The sequence below is a fragment of the Pseudonaja textilis genome, chromosome 2, assembly GCF_049901715.1.
Source record: "Pseudonaja textilis isolate UNSWEBS1 chromosome 2, rPseTex1.2, whole genome shotgun sequence".
NCBI lineage: Eukaryota > Metazoa > Chordata > Lepidosauria > Squamata > Elapidae > Pseudonaja > Pseudonaja textilis.
Genome location: NC_141991.1, coordinates 205,215,115 through 205,238,672, shown reverse-complemented (window position 1 = coordinate 205,238,672; position 23,558 = coordinate 205,215,115). Strand labels below are relative to the sequence as shown.

General features: G+C 39.9%; 1 protein-coding gene across 1 annotated transcript in view; it reads left to right on the top strand.

Moving 5' to 3' along the window:
- Positions 1-3,314: 3,314 nt before the first annotated feature.
- Positions 3,315-23,558, top strand: part of PRDM6 (PR/SET domain 6) — a 77,793-nt gene continuing 57,549 nt past the window's right edge. The window contains exons 1-2 of the mRNA XM_026714656.2: positions 3,315-3,870; positions 20,100-20,404. Coding sequence (XP_026570441.1) covers positions 3,315-3,870; positions 20,100-20,404 — 861 coding nt within the window. The remainder of the gene's footprint in view (positions 3,871-20,099; positions 20,405-23,558) is intronic.

Genomic DNA, 23,558 nt, shown 5'->3' with positions numbered 1-23,558 from the left:
AGAGGCCTTGGAGTTTTATTTGTTTTTAAACCACAGCCATCGAAGGGGAGAAGAAAGATCCGCACGTCTGCAGGCCGGCGCTTGGGGGAATTGAGCGTAGTTGGGGTGGGGACACACACACATACACACACACCGATAAATCTGGCATTTAGCCTTCAGCTTTCAGGTTGGATCGTGGATCTTCTTGCAGCGCTCTTTTCTATACGGTTCGCCGAGACTAGGCTTGCGCGAAGAAAGCCTCGTGCCGATCCGCCGGCTTCGATTCTCCAGTTCTTCCATCTTAACCTGGAAGCCAAATGGAGCTATTGATTTTCCTTTCTCTCGCCTGACCCTCTCGCCCCCCCCCGCCCCCCCACTTGCAAGTTCGGTTGGTTTCCTCGCGTGTGCGTGTGGTTTTTTTTTTTTTTTTTAAAGACCGTGGGTATGTTGGAAGTGGCGGAGCAGGGGCATAAATAAAACAAAGCCGTCTGTAATGGGGACCGTAGAGGTGGACTTGGACTATTTGCTTTCGAGTGGGTTGAGGCTCAAGCCTCAAAATCACTCGGGAGTGATTTTTAAATACACAGGACCGTCTAGGATTGTGCGCTCTTAGACGTGGAGAAAAGAACCGTCTTGGGTTTCTTTTCTCGATGTTTAATAGCTGCTTCTTCCGCTTCTCTCTGTCTAGTTTGTCCCTTTCTACATTGGTCTAAAACTTCTTTTTAGAAGCTCTACTCTGCAATGCTGCAAAGAGCAATACTGTTTGTCGGTATCTTTACGTGGCGACGGCCGGAGAAAAAGCAGCGAGAAATCGTTGTCCCGAACACCTTGAATGAATCCAAGGCAATGAGAAGGCTACAGCGATCTATTTGATATCTCCGAATGAGTTTGGCATTCGAGAACAGACCTGATGGGTCCTTTCCGTCGCTCGCCTCCTCGGTGTTATCAATCTGTCCCGAAAAAAAAAAAAAAAGATGGATGACCTTGTCACAAGGTCTCCAGTCAAAACGTTTCTTTTCGCTTTTAGCCCTAGCTGCTCTGTTCAGATTTGTGTGAAAATGTCCTCCCTTAGACACAAAAACTAAACAGCGTCAAAATTTCCAGGATCCCTCCAAAAGAGCCAAGTCGAGAAATGGCAGAGAAACAGTTGTGCAAAAAATGGATTTATGAAAAGATTTTGAGTGTGAGAAGGGCGCTGGGAACGGCACTGTGCAGAAGAAGAAGGTTAATTTACTTCTGGTTAATTACTACTCATTGTTAACCCAATTAATTGCCCGCAGTGGAAAGTCTGTCCCGGTTGTGGAGAAGCTTCCCGACCATTTCTAGAGCGCAATTCAGTTCCTGTAATGTACGGCTGAAATAATAAGGTTGGATAATTGGCTCCGATGATCAGCTAATGCCTCCAATCTTATATTTAACCAACCTGACTCAAAGGGTAAGGCGTGAACCTATTTATAATCCAATTGCCCCCTTCTCCACACACAATTAGATACGACCGACGGGTTCCCCTTTATTTGTATGCAAAATAGTGAAACGCTTCTCCAAGTGCTTTCTAACCAGCACTTCCTTCTATTCGTTCCTGGTGGAAAATATTGCGGGGCAGGCCATACAGACAACACGGAGGTGCGCACCCCCTATCTGGGAAAGGAAACCCAGGCTATTTGGAGCACAATAAGTGGCCGTTCCCCAAAGCTTAGTCTGGCGTGGGCAACCTCGACTTGAGAGGCTCAGCCGAGGTCCAGTTGCCCGGCTCAACTCGTGGAAGGGCTGTGAGAAAACAAGCAAGTCCTGAATTGTTTCGAAAATGGAACTTGACTTTTTGCTGAAAGTCTGAAAATGGGAAGGGGGGGGGGGTCGCATCGGGGGGAGTCAAAGGCCAAGGGTGCCAACATCTCCTTTCTGACGCCACTTCAAGATCGGCGAAACAGCCCGTTCCCACGCCCAACGGATCCGCTTTTGCTCCTCGGCGATTTCGTTCTCCACCAGCTGGAGCTCCCCTTTGGGGCGGATCGTGGCTCTTGCACGATGTCGCGCCGGGACATCTTGCTCTCTTCTAGAACCGAGAGAAAGTCCCCGGAGAGGCGGCCTGGCTCCCTCCGGGTCCGCGTGCCGTCCGCGTGTCCGCGTCCCTGGCTTCCAGCTCGGGAACTTGTGAAGGAAAACGGCGGCGGTAGCAGCAGCCGCCGCCGCCTTTTCCTTTCGGCGCTCGCAACTTCAGCCGGCCCCCGAGGCGGGATGGGTGCGCGCGCACGCGCGTCTTTGTGCGGGCCTTTGGGTGGTCGTGGTGGTGGATGTGGGGGGCGAGAGCGAAGGAGGGTTGGGAAGGGAGCGCGGGGTTTCTCGGTCCCAAATCCGGCACTTTCTCCCGCTCTCCCTCCTCCCCCCCCTTCCCTCCCCCCCGCGCTCGTGTTTGTGCTGTCGTCAAAGCCACGTGTCTCGCCCAAAGGCGGCCAGCGCGCTGAACGCCGCGGAGCCCAGCCGCCTCCGCCGAGCAGCCACAGCAAAGAGCGCACCGAGCCAGCCAAGAGGCCAGCCGGACTCTCCGTGCCGGATAACGGATCCCCCACCACCACCCTCCTCCGGCTTCGATCGGTCCTCGCCTCCCACCCGGCCCAGGTTGTCGAGAATTGACCTCCTTCCTCCTTTTCGCCACTTTTGGACCTCCGGGAGAGGTTTTCCTCCTCCTCGCAGCTCAGGTACTAGGAGAGGCCCGGCAGCCGGCATCCCGGGCTGTGGGGGACTGTGGAGGTGGGAGGGAGGCTTTGCCCGTCCGGCCGCTGGGCTTCCTGACGGCGATCGGATGAAGTTTGCTTTCCGCGAGCCAACTTTCTCGCCGGGACGCTGCGGACCCAGCCGGCGGCTCGCTGTCCTGGAGATTCGCTGCCTTTCCCCCTTCCCTCCTTGTTTGAAATGGGTGTGTGTGTGTGCGGGAGTGGCCTCCCTGGGTTGGAAGGGAAGAGGTCGGGGGATGCGGTAGGATGCGCAGAGGGCGGTGGGAATGAAGGTGGGAATAAAGCGGACAACTACAACCCAGAGGAGCAGGAAGTTTTGGGGGGGAGGAGAGAGGTCAGAGCCCCCGGGCTCCTCTCCCTCTCCCCCCCCGGGCGACAGTTGGGGGGAGGGTCCACCCTGTCAGGCTTTGCGCCTGAACCTGAACGAGCTTCCCCAGTTCTCAATGGTGCCCGGGAAATCTCGGGTGGGCGCTCAGTAAAAGACCCACGCTTCTCTCCTGCCTGCGCTTGTCTAGTGGACTGAGACCCACCCGGGTGACCAAAATCCCTGCAGAACCTCTCAGCTCTCCTTCCTCCTTCCTCCTCCTCCTCAGGCTCGCAGAGATGCTGAAGCCCGGTGACCCCGGCGGATCAGCTTTCCTCAAGGTGGACCCGGCTTACCTCCAACACTGGCAGCAGCTTTTCCCGGCCAGCAGCCAACTGAAAGGCGGCGTGGGGCTGCTGGGCCATCCCCTTCAGGCGCCCGAAAGAGTCGTCGACCCAACCTGCGACAACCTTCGGCAGCTCCCGGCCTCTCTCTCTTCGTCCACCTCCTCGTCCTCCTCTTCTTCCTCTTCCTCCTCCTCTTCTTCCACTCCTTCGTCCGCCCCATCTTCGTGCGCCGTCGCCTCCCTGGCCAGCTTGACTTCGTTGCCGATGGCGCAGATCCCCGTCTTTGGGCCGATCCAAAGCGCCGATCCCGCGACGGGAGCCCCGCTCTCGCTCTTGCAGACCAAGGACTTGGGAGGGGGCGGCGGCGGCGGCGGCAGCCTGGCCAAGTGCAGCGAGAGGGGGGCGTCCAAGTTTCGCTGCACCGCCGAAGAACTGGACTATTACCTCTACGGGCAACAGCGCATGGAGATCATTCCCCTCAACCAGCACACCGCAGACCCCAACAATCGTACGTACCCACCGAGTTTTCTCTAGGCACGGGGTCCTTTCTTTTCTCAAGTGCTTTGAGGCATCCCATCCGAATTTGTTCCTCTGCACAGCAGAATTCTGCGGCAAACTTGCACAAGTTTTACTCCAAAATAAATTTACCGATTTTGTGCTGGTAGAGAATTGCATGCAGCAAGATCCCAATCGAAACCACTAGCATATAGGACCATCCCAAACCCACTCTTAAATGTGAGGCATAGGACTAAATCTCCTAGGTATCTCAAATATGCCTACAATTTACTTTAAATTAAGCAGGTCCGAAAGTAGCTTCAAGCTGGCCTTTCCATCTTTGCATTTTGCAGGGCTCCCTCCTTGTTCAACAGCAGCAGGACTCACGTCTCCAAAGTTTCATGAACTTAAGAAATAAGCTTAAATTAAATGTTGGGCAGCATTGCCACAAGTGTTCTCTGGAAAACAGTAATCTCCCAATAGGTTGTTTATCAAAGCCTTACCTTACTGTAACTTCCTTGAAAATGGGTGGTTTTATTTAATTTTATTTACTTTCAAGGTTTTCTTAATGGTGTAGCAAGAGAATTGGAAACACTGAGAATACTGAGAATACAGTCAAGGAGGAAGAAATTTAACTTTTTTTCATTGGCTTGTTTGGAAATATCATATACCTTTAACTCTTGTTCATTTCATTTAACATCTGAGCCACTGGATTTTCCTCCCTAGTGTCCAAACTGTTTTATAGGAAGTGAATTTTCAAAAGTATAAATGTCAGAAGTACAATTGAGACTCAAAACTCAATGGGGAATTTCAGAATGAAATTTTACATTAAATAATTTAATATTTATTTTAATAATATTTATTTTACAGAAAAGAAGGTTGAATTATTTTTTGATAGATTCTCTCCCCCCTTCCAAATACGGATTTTGACAATATCTTTTTTCAGGATTGTAGTTTGCGCTGTATTTGCACTATGGATGGCATTTGAAATTGTTTAAAATATTTTTAGTTATCTTAAATGACAACATAATGAAAGACTATAAATAATACATGAAAAAATATACAAGAGAAAGTATAATATAATTGTAGGTTTCCTTTCTTCTTATTTGTAGCATTTTAAGCTAGTTGTTCTTCAGTCCAGTGAAACATCCTACTTCAAACTGTATGACTTACACCTTCACTGTATTTCCATGGAAACAAATGCAATCAAGTTAGGAGATCAATTAATTTTATTTGTGGCTTGAATGTGTATAGATCTTATACAAGAAACCTCATCAATTTATTTCTAAAAATTAAGATTTAAATAGCCAAGTTGGTGGGAGAAAAAAGTAGCAATCACTCAACCAGATATTTCCATGTGAAACTAAAATTTCCTTCCAAAGTTACAGAAATTTCCCAGTTTCCCATATAGCTTATTCTAATAACAACTTGCAGCTGGCATTGAATTTACATAAAAGTTTAGCGGTCAGAGAATTGAAACACCTACTTGGAAGTAAACCCCAAGTTGCATAGGGCTCCGCAGTGTGGAGTGAGCCAAATGCGACCCACTCTACTCTAAATTTTTGCTCCAAAATTTAGGAAGAGAAAAAGCACAGTAGGAGATCTTTTTCTTCGCCCTCACTCTGTGGAATATTGTAATCTTAGCTGTTCTCTTTTTAACCGTCCTCTGAAAGCGAGGCGTCAACCTGGATCCGTTTCCGGCATTCAGATCCTGCCTTGTTGCCTTATCACCTGATGGTGCAGCGGCTGGTTTTTCCCAAGAAGCGCAGGGAGGTTAGAAAAGAAGCGATCCCATAAATTATTGGTGTTATAAATTAAGAGGCTCCGAGAGGCGCTTTGAATTGCCAGCAGAGATACCGTAGCTTTACTTCTCGCAGCCCGAAATCGGTAATTCGAGAGAGAAAGGGCCTTCTAAAGAGCAAGCTGGTGAACTTAAGAAAAGAAAAGAAAAGAAAAGCAAAAGAAAAGCCGCTTCCAGCGATCGAACTCTTCTCTTTTTGTCCGGAATTAAGCCCCCGCCCCGAAGTCGCGCCCTTCTTCCTAGAAAGGCTTGTAAGAGCCACCAGGTGGCCTTCAGCCGCTCCAAAGGGTGGCTCAGCTCCACGCGTGGGGCGGGTTTCGGCTGCAGCGAGGGAGTGGAGCTCGCGCCAACCCCGCTCGGGCCGTCGCCTCCCCCATCCCAAACCTCGGCTTCGACCCGGCCCGCTCCCTTCTCTTTCCCTCCCTTGCAAAAAGGGACTTCCTTCCGATCATTGGGCGGCAGGCCAAGAAGTCTAAGAGCCCGGAGCTAAGGCTGCTGGTGGATCGGGCCGTCGATGCTCCGACCTCGAGCTCCCCACCCTCCTTTTCATTCCCTGTGGCCGCAACTTCGTCGCCGGATCCGTCTGTTCTGGGCTGTCCGAGAGGATCCCAAATCCTTTCTCCGGCGGCGACCAGGGACCGTCAAAAGACTGGCGCAAGGCTGGGCGGGGTGCGAGAGGGGTGTGTGTGGGGGGGGGTCCGTCTCTACAGCAAAGGAGCTGGCGCTTGCTCTTTGAAGGGACCTAACTGGAGGTGGGAGGTACTGGCGAGCTGGCTGCGAAGGCCACTAGAGCTGAGCGGGAAACAGAGACCTCCTATCGCCTTCTCCTCCTCCTCCCCGCTGCCACCGGCCTTTCTGGTGCCCAAATGAATGAAGTTTTGTTTCGCTGTTTCGCTTCTCCCCATTTCGCGTGCTGTCCGGTCCGTTCGAATGTGCCCATTGCTCGGAACAAGAACGCTTGGACGGAGGTGCTACTCGCTCCATTTAGTAGCAAACGCAACACACGAGCTCTACTGCAACTGGAGGGGAATACTTCTCAAACCACCCAGGTTTCTAGCTGGGACTGGAGACGATATCTAAACAAATAACTAAATAAATAAATAGTTGGGCATTTTAGAAGTCCTGGGTCAGAAAGTCAGAAATGTTGGGCAGAGGGCAGCACAAGGACTTGTGCGTGTTGATGGTGCCTTCATTTGCTTGCCCTATTCCCCATCATTAATCTTGCCTTGACTATTGTAAAACGCATGTTATTTTTTGTCACCCTTAGCCCAGTTAAAGCAAGTTATTGGATTATCATTTAGCACTCTTACCCAAAACACATTTAGTAATTTTAGTGGCTATTTACTCCATGGATGGAGTCTAAGCCCTAATGAGTCGAGTTCCAATATTTCGCTTAATTAGGATACAAATCCAGCTGTCAGTAACACTATTCAGCTTAAATGCTTTCCAGGCAAAATACAAACTGGAATGCTAAAATTTAATTAAAGTCTGTGGTGCAAGCAGAAGAAAAAGTTGCAATGCTCCATCCCTAGATTAGTATTAAGTAACATACTCATTATATCACCAATATCATTACTATCCATTATAATATAATGCTATTTATTATTGTTGACATTAATATATGAAATTGAAAATGGTATGATGTCATGTAACTTCATACGTCTGTTAAGGCATCTGTTTCGCTGCATGGCAATGATTCCATAACATGAACAGTAGCTAATTTACCAGTTCACACACACACACACACACACACACACACACACACACCGTCATTATTTCACTTACACATCGACTTCCAGATAAATAGACACTTGACAGCTGTCTTTGGCACTTAGGAATTTCCAGTTCTTGACATAAATTAATTTGAGGTTAACGTGGAGAAGATATTGCCCGCACAGATTGATTTTTATTTATTTTTTTCAAACATTGAAGATTTGCTCTTTCTAGCGGAAATATTCTAGCAAAGAGATCACAGCAAATGGAGAGAATTGAGAGTGGAATGGATACGGTGAAATGAGCAATCTGGGTATGACGTAGTAAAAGCTTTTAATGCATCCCAAAGTTTTCGAGCAAGTAAAGTTTTTTGTTTTTGTTTTACTGGAGATGAAACAGAATTCCCGTCCTTTTCTCTTTCATGGCGTCCACGAGCGTAAAAAAAGTTCGGTGCTTTGGGGAAGGTTTCCTATCCTAAGATTTGCAAATAAGCAATAACCCAATAAGACGCTTTTGGCCTAGTGCAATTATTTCTAACACACACACACACACACACACACACACACACACACGTTTAAGTTGCTTACTGGTTACTAGAAGTCCAAGATATCCAGCCACCTTTCTGTTAAAGTAAGGGCAGTTTATGGAGTTGAAATCCCTTAATTAAGGCAGAGCCAAAGAGACACCGCGCCTTTACAACTGCCGCCTCATTCCTGCTTTTCTGCTCTTGAAGTCTAGTTTTGAAACGCATCTTCGCCCCCTCGCTGCCCCCCCACCACCACCACTGAGGTTGAAAAACAAAACAAGGGACGTTCCTGCCCCTCGCCGCGCTCTGCAACGTGTGAAACGAACCGGCAGGTTGCACAGTCCGCCCCCTTCCGCGCATTTAGCCGTCTGTCTGGCGAGCGTCTTTTGCCACGCTCCCAGCCTGGCGGGCAAGCGGGAGGGGTGGGAGCGATGAAGAGGAGCCCCTTTGGGTTAAACCTCGACGTACATATCTGTACGGTGTATATATTTCCCTCAATTGCCACCATATCTTCAACCTATTGTAGCTCTTTTCCACCCTTCTGTTTTCTCCCCAACAGGAGCGGCACCGTTTTCCAAGGAGGGCTCGTGGCCCATATATTAGATTGAGGTTAGAAGAGGTGGTGACTGTTTATTTAAGGTGATAAAATGGTCCATCAGCAGTAATCTCCATCGATATGTGCCACAAGGAGATGAAGGATGAGGGGACAAGGCACAATTAATTGCCCTATAGTTTTGTAGGAGAGAGTTGAGGCAAGACGGCCCTCGCTTCGATCTCCTCTCCCAATGCCCATTCATCATCTCCACATTGTGTATGGGGCTCCCCCAGGGGCAAGGGGTGGCAAGGTTTATCTACACACAATATTCTCCTAACCTTCTGATACTTGACACTGAAATTTAATTCCTTCGTACACGCGATCGAAGGAATATATATATTTCCTTGCCGCTTACACGCATCGAGGGACTTTAGATGCAAAAGCCGGTAGCAGCTTAAACTTATCCCAGGCTAAACAATCTTGTCTTTTCAGTTATCCCACCCCCCGCAAATCCCGGCCAGTGAAGAAACCCTGGATTATTTTTTTGTTCGTCAGTTTGTTTTGCAAAACAAGAGAGAGACAGAGAGAGGGAGAGGGAGAAAGAGAGAGAGAGAGGGAGGGAGGGAGAGAGAGAATGGTGCCTTTTTTGGTTCTACTCTTAATCTGATCGAATCAGCTTAACAAGAGTGTGGATCGAAAGGCTATATTTGGAGGTGCAGCCAATCCCACCTTAATGCAGGGGGTGTTGTTTTTTGCAGAGTTTATGGGGGGATCTCTTGGAGTGGAAGAGATATAAGGGGATGGAGGAAAAAGAAATCATCAAAAGTCTTCCAGATGCTGTCAGGCAGTGGAACCTTTCTTCTTCCACAGATTCCCCTTGCTTTGCGCCTTCTAATATCTACACGTTTCCTTACATGGAGGCAGCTGTGTGTGGCTGCCCTCCTCCCTCTCCTCAGTTGGGTGGCAATCAATGAGTCTGGCTGGCAACTGGGCTCAGGAGGTGACCAGTAATGTGCCTGTCTGTGGTTCATCAGCCAGGCGCTCAAAGAGGGGCTGAGGCTGGGGGCCAGTCACCTGCCACCAGGTGGGAAATTGTGGAGGGAGGCAGGCAAGCAAAGAGAAGAGAGGAACAGGGCAGCCCCCTCCCTGCTTGCTCCTCTTCGCTGGAGTGAAGGCTGCTGGGACAGGAGAACTTGGGGAGAAGCAGGTGAAGGTGTGGCTTACTTTCCACCCAGTCTTAGAGTTTGGAGACCTTGGAGAAGAAGTTGCAGGGTTCAAGGGCATCGGGGTTGCCATTAGGTGGGCTGCAAGGAGGCCTTTCTGGGAGTGAGGCTTGGGTCACCTTTTATTCTTGTGTTGGGTTGGGCAATTGGGATGCTTTGGGCTGTTTTTGCCTTTGGAAAAATAAAACATAACTTTCTTTGAAACAGTGATGGTGGGGATGAAACCGTGCCATCAATACATCGTTGACTCTTACCTGTAGATTTTCTCAAGATCATCCATCCCTAACATGGCCCTTCAGTATTCCAAAGGTGCACCCATCACCACTTGTAACTGAGTCCATCTTGTTTCTAGTTGTCTTCTTTCCTTTCCTTCCACCACTACCAACTTCAAAGCCTTCTCCATAGAACTAGGTCTTCCCATAATGTATATCTTCAGCCTGGTTATTTGTGCTTCAAGTGAAAACTCAAGGTTGATTTGTGACTTAATGTTCCTGCTTTTATTAATGATGACCCTTGCTGTTATTAGTTCAATGTGTTGATTACAGATTCAACCACACTAAAGCTGTTTTGTCACTAATATTGTCAAGGGTTAGTCCTCTCCTGCATTTTTATGTTGCCACAACAAAGGCTTCCTTTTGCTACAAAAACCTGTAAAATGTTGAGAGACAGAGGCCTATATGACCCCAAAACACAAAGTCAGTTTGAATTATGTAATAATTTATGTAACGTACGTAGCTTACATAAAATTATAGGATACAGACTTGAAATTTAATAATTAAGGTTGATTTATAACATGATTAGTAGCAACTATATTAGTTTTTATATTTAGGAAGAGGATTCAAATAACTTGTGCAGGAAAACCTAATTGCATCTTACAAGATATTTCTAAAACTTTCTCTGAGTAATTGCTCCAATGACCAAAATCTCTTTGCTAGCATAAGTACTGGTGTAGTTTGGGGCATGTCTAACCTCATATTCAAACCAAGATACAAATACTCAAGGTACAATTATTTGTTGGTACAATTTAGATTAATGCAATTGTATGAGTATAATGCAATCATCTCTGATCTAGATCAGTATTTCAACCTCACAACTTTAGGATATGAGGACTTCAGCTTCCAGGATTTCAAAGCTAGCAAGCTAGCTGGGAAATTCTGCAAATTGTAGTTCACATACATTAAATTTGCTTAAGTTAAGAAACACTTCTAGATAATGTAGCCATTATGTCTGATAAGTCAATTTATTAAGACAGGGTAGCTTCAATGCACACTTTTACCTAAGACAGAACTATGAGAAAAAGGACCCTGGTTTGTAGCTAACATTCAGAAAATTGTTACAAAATTCACTGTTGTAAAGAAAAGTGCATACAAAAAAAAGTATGGAAATGCTAAAATTGATGACGCTTTGAGTAAAGCGGTTCACATGACATTCTTTAGTGCCCTCTTCAGCTAACTTTACTAAAATGGAGCAGGAGGCATCTTTGCCTATCTTACTAAAATGATTTGGCAAAACTGCCTGGAATATGTTTTATATTATCAGTTTAAAGACCTGGCAAAAGAGAAAGCTAACAGGTAGCGTAGATTATGACCATGTAGAATTGCAGATGTGGGCTGGCTTAATTTTTCTTATTTCTTTGGACAAATCATGACAAATGTTAGCATTCCTTTAAATCTATATCATTTTTAGGATCATAATATTAAAAAAGTAGCTTGGAGACTACCCCCTCCTGTAATTTCATAAATAAATGACTATGTGGAACAGCTGAAACTATGAGTAAACAGATCTGTTCAGTGAATAGAAATAAAAATGTCTCCATGGGCCAAACTAAAAATGTGTGATTGCCTTTTATGATCTTCTTTACATCTTTCAAAAATATTTTATGATATTTTAGAATGGATAAAAGAGTGAGATCAGCCTTGAGACTGGAACAACACTACTGATGGGGATTAACATTGCCTGGAAGATGAGATGCTACACTACAGCTAAGTACTTTTGGCCAAAGTGTAGTTCTTCTAGCGATTAAATTGCCACATCTATGCCCCGGTCTCTCTCTCTCTTTTCCTTCCTTCCTTCCTTCCTTCCTTCCTTCCTTCCTTCCTTCCTTCCTTCCTTCCTTCCTTCCTTCCTTCCCTTCCTTCCCTCCCTCCCTCCCTCCCTCCCTCCCTCCCTCCCTCCTTTCTTTCTTTCTTTCTTTCTTTCTTTCTTTCTTTCTTTCTTTCTTTCTTTCTTTCTTGTCTCTCTCTGTCTCTGTCTCTCTCTCTTTCTTCTCTACCTTCCCCTCCCCTCGCTTCATTCTTAAATCCAGTTAAACTACCCTAATGCCACCCATTATATGCTTAGTAAGACATTATTAAGAATTTCAGCTCAAACATCTGAAAAGTTCCAGGGTAGGGTAAGCTGATTCAGAGAGCAGATCCCCAACAAAGTAATTTTCTGGGATGCCCCACATATTACTTTATATAATGCAAAGTACTGTATCATACTTTCATTTAGTCATAAAAACTATGTTCTTGATTGTAATGTTGCTCTGCCTAAAAGTGGGAATTTCAAAAGTGATACTAAATGGCAGCTTCTCCATTTTAATAGCATTTCCCCCCACAGATAAATAATCTGACTGAATATTTGGGAGACGCTGTATAAAGCTAACTTATATGAAGTACTTTGAACAATGCGACATTGTTTCATTGGTATCTTCTTGTATAAGTAAGATATACAGTAGATAACCCTGAGCTATATATATTTTCTACTATTAAGTACATATCTTTTTTTAACATCCAGTTAGATACTTCAAAGTTGTTTATAATGTGCCATTTTGAAAGATTGAGATAGAAATTCATCTAAGTAACTAAAAATGTTGCTTTATTCTTGGGTAGCTTTTATTTATGACAATCTTAAATCTATCTCATTAAATGTACTTAAAATGAAATAAATATGTTGGATGTTAAATTTTAGATTAGGATTATATTAGCTTAATGCAATGGTCATAACATTTACGCTGACTACAGTATATGTTAGATTTAAAAATGTAAAAATGTAATAATTTAAAACTTACTGACCTGCGGTTACTATCTAGCGTTAGCAAGATTTTAATTATAGCAGGGAAGAACCTCTGGCTTGATTTTTAGTGTCACGTGTGAAATCAATGTACAGTTGTCAGCCTAGTTCGGCTGCAAAATAGAAGCTTCCATATCTCAAACTCTTTCAGATTTACTGAGCTGTAGGCACCTGGCATAGCAACAACATAGATCTTTTTTTTAGATGGTTTTTGGGATGTAATATATCTACTATTAAAGACTGAAAGATTAAGACTTTTAGAGAGTTTTTCACTTTTAATCTTTTGGCACCAATATACTCTGGTTAGACTTTAGGAGGGTAAGTTTGAATACTCAAACAACACCAATTGTCTGAGATAAGAAAAGAAATAGATACGGTTAAATAGAAATGGTACATGGAACAAAGATTTCTTTTAAAACCAAATTTAATAAGCAAGCATTTAGATTTGAATACACACATACTATCATATATAGGTTTTCCAGTATTGAGGGAAAGATGTTTTTGTGACTTCTAGTCTAATATAGGAAAGAATAGTGGTGTGCATTTTAAAAAATGGTTGCCCTTCACCAAAAGCAACTCAATTGAAAAAGCCTAATGCTTATTGGACCCAGAACTTTAATTGATTAATGGGGAGAGGGGGAGAACCAACCATAACATTTGACCAACAAAAAACCTCCACTTCACTAATATTTCCAATCCACTATATTGTGCTTTTTATTTTTCCCTTTATAAGAAGATCACTATAAAAATGTTACTAATATTTTTCCTATAGTCAGAAAGATAAAATTTCACCTGATGAAAAAATATCAAACAAAAGTAATATGAATTATTTTAAAATATTTTCAGATATTTTTTTCCAATAATCTTAGACAAAATCTCAAATTGTTAGAAAGCTTACAATAGAGTCAGCCAGTTCACATATATAGATTTTTACATGAAATACATTGCTTGATGTTTGTAACTTGTGGGAAGAAACTTTTGTATGTTCTATGTGCCTTTTATTAAATAATTTGAATTGTGTTTTATTTTTGCTGTTTTTGCAAAATATTTTTGGTTATTTTATTAATATCTGATTTGTTGTGACAATTTTTTTCAGTCTGATGATGATTATTAAATCATTTTTCAGAAACCGGTGAATAGAGGTATGAATGAACGATCCCTTGAAACTAGATAGACTTGAAGTAAACATAGTTTCACAATAAATTCTGAGAGGAAGATGATACACTGTATCTTATATTTTTGATATTTTGATACCCTTATTAACAATCTTCTAAAAGACTTGCTATGTTAATAATGGTACTTCTTCCATGTGCGCCAGAATGACTCAATATAAATATTTTCAGGATTTTAGAGCTGCTCTTATTTTTCTTCTTGAAAAATATGACTAGTTTAAGCTGCAATCTATATTTCCTTTTCCTCCTGATGTTTCTTATATTCAATAAGATACAAATAGCTTACCTGTTCTTTTATTTTGCTTCTTTAAAATTAAATTTTATTTTATTTCTTAAAAAAATTACGATTACTTTTTTTTCATTTGCAGTGGGAAAAATTCATTCTAGTATTGGCAGAACATATATTAATTAATATGTGAACACTTTAATTCTGGTGAATGGATCAGAAAGCTAATAATGCCTTTACATGTGTGTAATGTTAGCAAAAAGAAAAAAAGTAAACCATAGCCATTATTATTATTATTATTATTATTATTATTATTATTATTATTATTATCATCATCATCATCATCATCATTATTTATCCTGACATGGAACAAATATCCACATTAGAGAAAGCAAGTTGGTGAATCCCTGGTTTTATTAGGTACACTTAATTTAATGAAACAGTCTTGTACCTAAAGTATTTAAGAGTAATATATAAAGCTGCATTGTTTCTAATCATATTCTCTGTGGAATATGTTAGAAGGCTTATTCACATAATTATTATTGCTTTTAATTCATAGACTTTTCATCTACTTATCCTCTGGTTCAAGTTCTGTTGATGCCAAAGGAATCCAGTGCCTCTGATTTGAATGTAAATTGATTTGAGTGTATCTTAAATCTTGACTCCTAATCTTTTCAGTAGAAATATAATCCATTTATCTGAATGAGATTTAGCTGTAAACAATGATTAAATGTAAACTGTGTTACTTAGAGGATTGTTAAAATAAATGGGACATGTTGCTAACATGCAGCTAATTGATTGTATTAGATCTATTATACGTATGAATTTAATCCAATAATGTTAAGATTGCAGCTAAACATTAAATGGCGAAAAAGTAATTTGTACATTATTTTCCTAAACATTTAAATGTCCTGAAAAACAGATGTAAAACCTGAAACAGTTCTGAAGTGTTAATAAATCTATTCTTAAATCAAGTTAGAAATATACCCAGACAATAACTGAGTTAGTTAGTTTTAGAAACTTTTTGGAATATAATACATCTAGCAAGCGATCAAGCTGCATTTGTATAAATTTTATGCAAGAGCACTAGTGTTAGATAGAATTCAATGCAAATTATCAAAACATGTGTAATAATTTATAATAGAATATTAAATATGGCCACAGCAATAATGTCCTTCTGTTTATGGTACCTTATTATGAATAGTGGAAAACATAAAGAATGGTACTGAGTAGTTAAGCAGATAATTTTTTAATATAAAACAAACAGTTCAGTTCCATAATTGTCCAGGTAGAATCTATTCCTAGTAATGGAAAATACTCCTTGGCACGTAGTCTACAATTTGTTCTTCTAATTTGTAATGCTGATTTTTACATTTTGGGCAGCACTTCAGAAAAAAGTTCCCAAAACTGCGTTTATAATGAGTGTGTATAACCATCTCAGAACTGTATGTTTATATGATGTTTTGAAGACCACATGTGCATAAATGTGAGCGATACTATATGTTAAATATAAGAGTTTGATCCTGAAACTGTATGGTTAGAGTAAAAAACAAAAAGATGCTTTGGCTTCGTTTAATTGAAGCTGCTTGGTAGACATGGTGTCTCCAAGAGAGCCATTAATAATCAGGAAGCTGGGAGGAGGTTACACATCTACAAGATTGTCAGCAGGGAACAAATTATTCTAGAATCAAGGGTCTGCACTGAAATGCAACTGAAATTTTGACCATACGTATCCTATATCTTGAGACATACCAAATTTCTATCCTGTTTTTGGTCATTTTAACATTGTTTATTGTATAAAAAAATCTAATTTAATCCAAGTCACATTTTATGTTAAATTATTACAAAATACACAGGCAGGTCATATTTAAATTAACAGTTCTATGAAAATAATAAGGAGAAATGTTAGCTAGCTGAATTGTTTGGATTATTACTGAATAATGAGAATAAAGCCTGATGGTGGTCTGCTCTTTTTCTTTAAAAAAAAAAATAAAACCTGCAATTCTGCTTCTGAATAAATGTGTAGATTCTGTTGCATTTGAGAACTTGTTTACTTGCATATACTGCAATTATTATCTTGGTCAGTTATATTTATCTTAATAGATAATGAAATCGTTTAAGACAAAGTTAGAATATATTTATAAAACTATCTAAGATCTATAACTGATGCTCATACTTAATATAAGTTGTAACTAACATTAGAGATAAGAACACCTATAATTACAAATGAAAATATCTGAAATATATGTAAATTATAATTACAGAGATTGCATGCGGGAAAATTGTCCCATCAGGGTTTGGTAGATCTTCCATGCTGCTGCACAAAACCTGCTTACATGCACTGTAACAAAAGGTAGTTTGTCTATGAGCAGCCGCTAGACATAGGCTGAATCTGCATAATTGGGATATCCAACTGACCAGAGGTAGTATGAATCTGATTCAAACATCTCTGAAAACAGAGCAATAAATAGAATAAGTTCTGTAGTTTCCTCCTTTCCGGAATCACAAGTGCAAAGCCAAGGATATTTTTCTTTATTTACCATCCAATACTGTGTAGAACATGGCATCAGGCAAGAGAGAAAGCTTTCTGATGGCTAAGTGTTTTTAGCTATGTAAGGTAGCAGGTAGCTACCCGCCAATCTAGCTGTTGTGTACTAGTGAAAAGAAGGCTGGGGTCTTCCCTAGATTTGTTTGCTGTCCTGTGTATCATTTGCTTCAGGATTTATTTTGCCTGTTCATATTCCATCCAGGGAGAGTAGTCTAAAATTAAAAGATTGAACAGCATTGATCGATGTGCATTGAAAATTGTCCTAAAGAATCAATGGTACGAGGCCTTGAAGGTAGAAGTATATTTTCTTGGTCTAGAATTTAAATAGATTTAAAGTTCATCAAAGCCAACAATTAAACTAACTTCGAGTAGTTCAACATGTAAAGAGGGTTATATATGAAACTTATTCATGAAGAGGAATGATAATTATTAGGTATAGCAAAGTTAAATGCTTGTATAATCATATTTTTTTTCCTATATAAATTTTCCTACATTGCATATAAATGTAATGACTTAGGTTGGAATGGGAACAATCTACAACCTTGGCCGTTTAATCTTTCCTTGTCCCTCCCATCCTCCAGTTGGCTGCAGGATGTGTAGGATGTCAGACCCACCAAGCTGTAGTTTAAATGCTTAACAAGGCTTTTTTTGTGAAGTCGTGGGCCCCAGTTATGGAAATTTATGAAAGTCCATCACTTCCTTTTATTTTGCTGTTTAAATATATCTATTAAGCAGGAAAGGAGAGAATGGCCAAGAAAATATATTTTGAGTTCTAGAATTAAGAATCATCTTTTGTAAGCACCCTAGTTTATGGGTCTTTCCTCACCACTAAGTTATACTGCTATCTACTTATCCTTGTGTTAGCAGAAAACTGTACCAAAATGAAGTCATTGTCCCCACTGCTGAATCCTGCCCTTTCCCTGTTGTCTTTGTAGTATCTGCCTAATATCTGAATTCCCTCCAAAGGCTAACAAGTTTTGAGCTTGCCTGTGGCTATGTCAAATGAAGGAGGAAAACAATTCTTCAATGCTGGCAGATGAGGAAAAATCAACCCTGTCTCCCTCATGGAAAGGAACATGATGATAACATTGATGAGGACATGGTGGGAGGAAAATGTTGGAAGGGTTTGTTTACACTATGGATAGATGTAAATGGTTTCAGAACTGAGGGATCAAGAATGTTGCACTTGAAAGTGATCTGACTACTTGGATCATAAATATACTGACCGAAAAACATGAACCTCTTCAAATGAATTTTCTGTTGGTATCTATCCACACTTATTTTCGTGTACCTAAGAAGGTTCTGCATGCCTACTTTTTCAACTGTCACCAGTATTTTATGGATTTGAAACTAAAATGACATCAAAAAACCAAGAACTTACTACTGTTTCCAAAACAAACCTATTTTTATAGGATTATTCAAATTGCAATGTATAATGTGTATGTTTCTTAACCTGGGTCTTTGCAAATGTGCAAGTTTATTCCCAACCACCCCAGCTACTTAAGGTTGGCTGGGGATGATGGAATTGTAATATGACAGATTTGAAGATGCAAGGTTGTAGATTGCTGATATAGGTGACTGTAAAGAAAATGAAATTTATATTCACCCTTTGAGCAATTTATTGGAAAATGGTTTTGAAACTAAATAGTAGCTGCTAGTTTAGTAACAGCAGAATAAAGGGTAGATTTTAATTATATAATTGATAACTGTGTTGAATAGAAAGGATTTTTGTGCTCTCTGAAACATTAAACTTGACTAAAATTTATTTGACACAGGAGGAAAGAAAACTATATCAATTCTACTAGGCTTATTACTTGTGGTTCCAGGATGCATACTTATTTCAAATTTATGGTTTAGACCACCAAATCCCCAACCAACTAGTGAATATTTTTGTTTTATTTTTAGCTGCAAGATGTATATGATGCAAAATTATTGGGGTGAAAGGAATTACTATGTAAATAAAGAACAAGCATTACTTTTTGAATATATTTCTGGAACAGCATTTGAAACCTTTCATTGTGTTTTAATGTCCCAAATATGCTAGGGACTGTAGTTAATTCAAAGAAGTTCATTTTTATTTTATTTGCAAAATATATTTCTGTGAATAAGCAATGTTCTTGGAAGTCCAGACCTTAAAATATATAAATAATGTGGAAACTATTGACTTGAAATAGAAAAAAACCCTTATAAAATTCTCTTTATTCAAGATTATCAGTTAAAAATTTAATGTAACATAAAGATGTTGCCCATTTGTTGCAGCAGTATTTTGTATTAATAAAATTATTAATTTGTTGCTTTCTAAGACATCCAATAACCATCGCTCTTTGTGTAGCTTGCAAATTAATAGAAATCTATTCTAGAAAAGCCAATATGAAATCAATAATAGGAATAATAATGACAGCACATACAGTAAAATCATAATATAATAAATTAGCAAAACTATAGTTCTACAGCTTTGGAGGATATAGTGCCTGAGAGAATTATAAAAAGGTTTCATATGGTTTTTTAAAAACCCTTTAACATTAGCCTTTTTGGGGCGGTCATTTTGAAGACCACCCCAATATTAAAAAGGCTGTATGCTTTATTAGATATTAACTGTAATCCAATGTAACTGAAATAGTAATGGGGAAAAATGTAATTTCATACCTTTGGCTATGTGCAAATTAATAATGCAACGTTTTAGAATTTAAAAAATTGTTAAATCAACCCAGGGTGTGGAAAGCTCTAATTTGGATGATTCTTTGTTCCAAATAAATCATAGTTTGTGTATTATGAAGGACATAATAAATCTTGATTTATATGTGCGAACCAGGCCTTGATGCTGAATGCTTTGTTAAAATAAACCTCTTTAGTTTTAATCTACAAATCAGTTGGAAGATAGTAAGATGCAGTGCTGCCCAGTGTAGACTTCCTAGAAAATAAATCTCATTCCAGTCAATAGAACTGCCTTTCATATAAATTGGTTTAGATGCAAAGCTAGTCCAATATTTTTACTCTTTGAGTAAAGGGGGGCAATCAACCCCTCCATCACTGCAAGTGACAGCCATATTTTGTATCATATCTAAACACAGCAGGCTTCTGACCTCGGACACCTTTCTATACTACTAGTCCATGCCTCAACTTGCAGCCTACTTGCTGTATGCCATTCTAGATAAATGCTCCACTATCTGTGGCAATGCATGCTCTGGACTTGGTTGCCTTTCTCTCTGCTCAGTCCAAGCCACTGTTTTGAGCATGGTCTCTGTCATATTTTGGGGTGAGGTGTCTAGGCAAGCTCTTTTAACGTGCTTTATTTATCAGTTCTCCAAGCAAGAGTGCTCAACAAATCTATTCCTATGTTTTTTCTAAGATATTTGCATTTAAAATGTAGTGGATGAATTCTTATTTATCAGCCTAGAAATCAGAACCGCACTTTAACATTCGCCATTCTCTTTGTCTTCACAGGGTGTGACATGTGTGCCGATAACAGAAATGGAGAATGTCCCATGCATGGACCTCTGCACTCTCTGCGCCGCCTGGTGGGAACTAGTAGTGCGGCAGCAGCAGTTCCTCCCCCTGAGATTCCGGAATGGCTTCGGGATCTGCCACGAGAAGTATGTCTGTGCACCAGCACTGTTCCTGGCTTGGCCTATGGCATCTGTGCAGCCCAGAGGATTCAACAGGGAACATGGATTGGGCCTTTCCAGGGAGTTCTCCTTCTGCCAGAAAAGGTGCAAACAGGAGCGAGAAACACTCAGCATCTCTGGGAAGTAAGTCACAGGTTAAAATCCAAATGGGAGCTTCGTTTTGTGAGATGTTGATTTCATTTGTTTTTATTGTCAATAAAATGGTAGATTTCAGTTTGTGCACTCACAGTATTAGCATGGAACATCTGAGCCTCTTCATCCTCAGTATGGCATTTCCGTCCAATCTTTTCATATTATTAGCAGTCATAAGGAACCAATGGAAATGGTAAAATTAATTAGATTCTGAAACAAGTGAGCTTCTGGCTATTGTAGTAGTTTTAAAAAGTGACATTTTGTGTAAAGCTTTTATCACAAATATTTTGAGCAGGGAGAAAATAGGCCTTTTTATTGTTTTTTCTAAAAGTGAAAAATATCTGAAAGTAAGTCCTGCAAAATCTGCACAACCACTAGATGGCAGAAGAGAGGTAACAGAAAACACTTCCATTTGGCAATCAGCTGGATTTTGAGCCAAATCTGGTGTCCCATTAAAGCTATATTTATTTAAGCAATTTTTTCTCTTAGCTACGGTAGCATATATTCTACTGAGTACAATGTTTTACTGGTTGACAAAAGCATGTTGATTAGGTTTACATGCACTGTGATTTTTAAAGGCTTTTTTTCAGATAATAGTTCCAAATTCTTAAAACTGTATTTTAGGAAGCTGGAAATTCGTCCTCTTGCCTTGATGTAGCATTTTGATGTAGCATTCTGGAATTTTAGTGTGGGGACTCTGAACCATAGTTTTGTATCTATTCTATGTTAAATCGTATTTTGATTCTGACTAGTAAACCAACATTAAATTTTCCTGTGAGACAAAATGAAGCAAGACCTTCTGTCTCATTAATAGACAGAAGGAACAAAAAAGCTTATGAATCAAGTGTTCTGCTGTTCATTCATTGGCACACCACATTACATTGTATGCAATAAAAAAAATTGGGTTAGAAGAGGAAAAAACTAGTGCAAGTATTAAAGTTGAGTGTCTTTTCAAGTTAATAAAAATGAGAGACATAAGATGTGACAATCAAAGACAGAGAACATGGTAATGATATGGGAGATGATCAGAGGGTGAATCAGAATTGTGTGGAGAGAATGAGAAGAAGAACTGCATCTTTGCTACACTATGTAGAAAGAAATCCATATCTCAAATATAGATTTACCATAAATAAACTAAGGAGAGAGGGAAATGGGTACATTTAAGGCTGTATATACAGTTAGTAGGATACAATATAATGCAGTAACTGAATATAAAGGCTTAGAAGGAAATGTAAAGGTTTAGTCTTGGTTTAGTCTTACATTGTTATGGCAATATAACATTCAACAAAAGAATCAGTCAAACAATCAGGCAGTGTAGTATTGGATGGAGGAAAAGAAGCTTGGATTTGAGACTACACACTATGAAAGAAGTTTTCAGATCTTGCTGAAATGGATAAATTGACTTCTTTGGTTAGAGAAAAGATGTTATTTACCTAATTTACATTATTTACATTATTTACAATCAGGTAACTGGTTTCCTCCTATGGATTTTTTTGGATAAGCATGAAAAAATGAACTTGTGACTTATGGTTTTGATGATGAGTTAGGATAGATTATAGAAGGAAGATTAATATGATGTAACTTTAGAAAGACAAATTAAAATATATTTGTAACTGCTGTGAAGAATATTTGAAGCCACTTGGTATATATTTTTTCTTGTCTCTTTTTCAACATTTTTCTTTTCTTGCACTTTTTGCTTTTTTCTTGATTCCTTTCATATATATATGCTTGGGTAGGTAAAGCTAGATAACATTTGTATTGAAGTATAATTGAGCCAGAATGTTTGCCATTTTGGAAATAAAATACTGGTAGTATAGGTCCAAGAATGGTCAAGTCCATACTTTGTGAATTGCAGACACTGAGTTGTAATGGGTCTAAAGAGGATTTGGAGAAAAGACAGATAAATAATGGGAATGTGAAAGTAGTCTGCAGGCATTATTTTGGTGACAAAATAATTGCAATTAATACAGATAATCCTCGACCTATGACTGTGCGTAACACTGGTTCAAATTAATGATGGCCTCAGTTATGAGTTTCAGTTATGACTCAAATTCGAACTTACAAACATTGCCCCATGCCATGACCACATGATTGCAATTCAGTGTTTCACAACTGGCTCGCAATTATGGCAGATTGCATCATCTTATGGTCACGCGACAATTTGAGACTTTTATGGCAATTTCTAGCAGACCCCACTATTGATTAACCTGGGTTGGCACATTCAACTACATCTACTTAAAAACCAGCAAAATGTTTTACAAATGAAGAATCCAGTTTCTTACTCTTCATTCTTTTCACGTGTCCTAAAATTTCTGATTCTTAATGGTCTTCAAATAATTTTTGATATGATTAGAAAACCAATGAAGGATTAGCACAGAGGCAAATAAACTCTAATGCAGATGTAGCAATCTTTTATTTATTTGGCAAATATCAGGATTATTTCATTTGATGTGTAGTTGGATGCCGTAGACACATTTTTTTGGCTTCTCTGTGCAAGAGTTCCTGCCACACATTTAATGTTTGCTTTGTATGTAATCCATACAGTTCAATATACAGCAGTTTGAAGTAAATTAAACACCATTCCATTACCTCACAAGATGGTCTGACACCTATGGGTGTTCATTGGGAAATTGTACAGTCTTTTATCAATCAGCCAAGTGATTTTTTTTTTTTTATAGTACAGGGAAAAGACAATTTCTTTAGGAAGCCAAGAATATGATTCATTTCTGTTGTGATTCTTTTAATTTTCCATTGGCCCATTTTTAGCTGGGGAAAAAATGTTAAATTTTATGCAAAGACAATAAGCTCTGATTTATTTGTTTAACAGAAAAAATAGCACTGAACTTCACAAGTAAATATTAATACAGGAATTGATTCCTTTGAAAGTCAGTATTATTTCTAATGTGTTTGTTTTAAGTTAATGTAACTAATTCTTTCCTAGTATTCTTGTAAATAAACTTTTCCAAAAATTAGATGTTATAGATGAGGATGAGATATTTTTTTAGTGTTTCTAGTAAAAAAAGGGATCTGCACCAAGCTTCCAACATATATGAAAACATTATCTCAGTTATTAATGTTTTTGTTCCCCAGAGATAAATTAATCTAGTTGCACAAGGTTTCTACTTTCTGTTTAACATCAAATTGT